Source organism: Pteropus vampyrus, unplaced genomic scaffold, assembly GCF_000151845.1.
Source record: "Pteropus vampyrus isolate Shadow unplaced genomic scaffold, Pvam_2.0 Scaffold84, whole genome shotgun sequence".
NCBI classification, from domain to species: domain Eukaryota; kingdom Metazoa; phylum Chordata; class Mammalia; order Chiroptera; family Pteropodidae; genus Pteropus; species Pteropus vampyrus.
This window is the reverse complement of record NW_011888865.1, coordinates 1,720,081-1,722,248: the sequence shown is the minus strand read 5'-3', so window position 1 is coordinate 1,722,248 and position 2,168 is coordinate 1,720,081. Positions and strand designations below refer to the sequence as shown.

The 2,168-nt window shown below is 39.0% G+C and overlaps 1 protein-coding gene across 1 annotated transcript in view; it reads right to left on the bottom strand.

The window, feature by feature from the left end:
• Positions 1–2,168, bottom strand: part of CCDC83 (coiled-coil domain containing 83) — a 46,206-nt gene that overhangs the window by 22,268 nt on the left and 21,770 nt on the right. Inside the window, 1 exon segment of the mRNA XM_023532492.1 lies at positions 1,631–1,793. Coding sequence (XP_023388260.1) covers positions 1,631–1,793 — 163 coding nt within the window.

The following is a 2,168-nucleotide window of genomic DNA, read 5'->3' as shown; positions in this document are numbered from 1 at the left end:
TGCTTGGTTATATGAAAAAAATTACATCCTTTTATTCTTAGACTAGTTTGGATTGGATTTTAATCCTTGCAACTGAAAGAGTCCTAACTAAAAGTTGAGAAAAAAGGATTACATTAGTACTTCTCAAACCTCCCTGTGAATGGGAGTCCCCTGGGATCTTGCCAAAAGGCAGATTCTGATTTACTATGGATGAGTCTGAGGTTCTGCCCTGATTGAAGCTGCCACGTGAAGGTGCAGCTACTGCTCCACAAACCAAACTGAGTCGCAGTACATAACATAACCGCCTCAGAAATCTTTTCTGATACATCTATTTCCCTTTCTCTCTCCTCCTCAGCATCTGTGGGCTTCTTTCTTCCTTGGACCACACACATGCCTAGTCCTCCTTTGCTGGGCTCAGTCATCAAGCTCGGCCCTAGCCTTGTATGACACACATACCCGGCACTCAGCCCAGACCACAAATAGGCACACCTCAACTAACTGGGCCCATTCTCCTTCGAAGGCAGTTTAGTGAGCACATCTGAGTATTTGTTTTGGTTCTACCCCCATCTCAAGGGGCTTACTAAAATATTCCTTCCAAACATAAGCAAAACTCTTCTGGAGAGGAGCCCTCAAAATATGGTATCTACCTACCTTATGATGTCACCGTTACCCATAAAGAGACTCGAGAAGGAGGAGGTATATGGGAACAGTTTTAGAGAACTCAAAAAATGAAGTTTGCTGATTAATGTTTTGTTTTGGAATCAATTTCATTTAAAACAACAGATATCTATGAATGGAATGCCTGCTCTGCGCAAAGTGCTTTGGGTAAGGAGGTTCTCCGAAATATTTGGAGAAATTCAAGAAAACCGTTGTTTTGCATCTCAGCTTCTAGTATTGCTTTCTGATAGCACTCAAGTCTCTTATCATGTTTTCCAGCTTCTTAGCAGAGATGGTATGTATAGATGTCTGGCAAAAGTGGTTTTAGAAGTTTTAGCAGCAAGTTTGGAATGAAAGAACAGAAATTAAAAAAACAGACAAACATGTGGCAAACTGTGTGTGACTTACCCCCAAGTACCATGGTATTTTTTAAGCCCAAGGCAAGAGTATGTCCTGGGTCTTTCATCTTCTGCATCTAGCATCATTTCTATCCACTTCTCCCAAACTGCCCCTTTTCCAACTCTAATCCCTCTTTCCACATCTAAATGGGAGGCTTAGCTCCCTTAGAGATATTGGAGTGGGAGAAACTTCAGGGTTATATTCACCTCATCATTCCCAAGTCTAAACTGAAGCCGAAGCCCATTAAGCCACAAAATGGAGAATTCCTCCAAAGAAAGAACATATGTCCACCATGAGGAGTTCAGAGTGGTACCTAAGAGGATATTGTCTGGTGTATAAGAGTCAGATGGTTTTCATCTGTCTTTGTGTTTTATCACTGCCCTTATTCTTCCTCCTCCCTTAGTTTCAATATTACTACCCACTTGTTATTTCCTTCTCCTGTCCATTTACCTACATGTGTTTGTGGTTGTGGTGATAAAGATGTCATCTGAAAAATGTTCACAGCATTTTGAACGTGTGAAGAAACAGAAGCATTAATATAATCAAGAAACAACTCAATACAGCTTTGTGATAATTTTCTAAATCCCTCAATCACCTTTCAAGTTTTGTTCCTGGTCTCTTTCAAACTTCCACTTTTCCTTCATTGCTGTTTCAACATCCTTTCTTGTTACAACTGTTACTCCTTCTGACCTCTCTTCACTCAGTTCCTTCAGTAGGTTCCGTATGTGCCAAATCTGTTCATCCTTTAAGTGTCTATTCTGTCATGAAAATCAACAGTAGTTAACACACCTGCTGAAGGATTTATATCGATTTCCCTTAAAATAGAGTCACATATTGAAGCTTGCAAAATGAGAAACATATTTAATGAAGTAAGTTATACAATAATATCTCTAAAAGTTTATGGAACATGGAAAACTTGAACTTATCAGCATAGTAATCATTAGAAAGTTATATTTTTAAAAATTGTGTTATTAGTCCATCAGTCTATCACCTTATGATAGCATCAATGAACATTAAAATTAGACCTTGGATGTCAGTTTCTTCAGTCTCCCTCTAACACCATTCTTCTCTAACGATCGTCATTTATTTAATCAAGATTTATGGAGCATCTGTCATGTGCCAAGTAGTCTTCT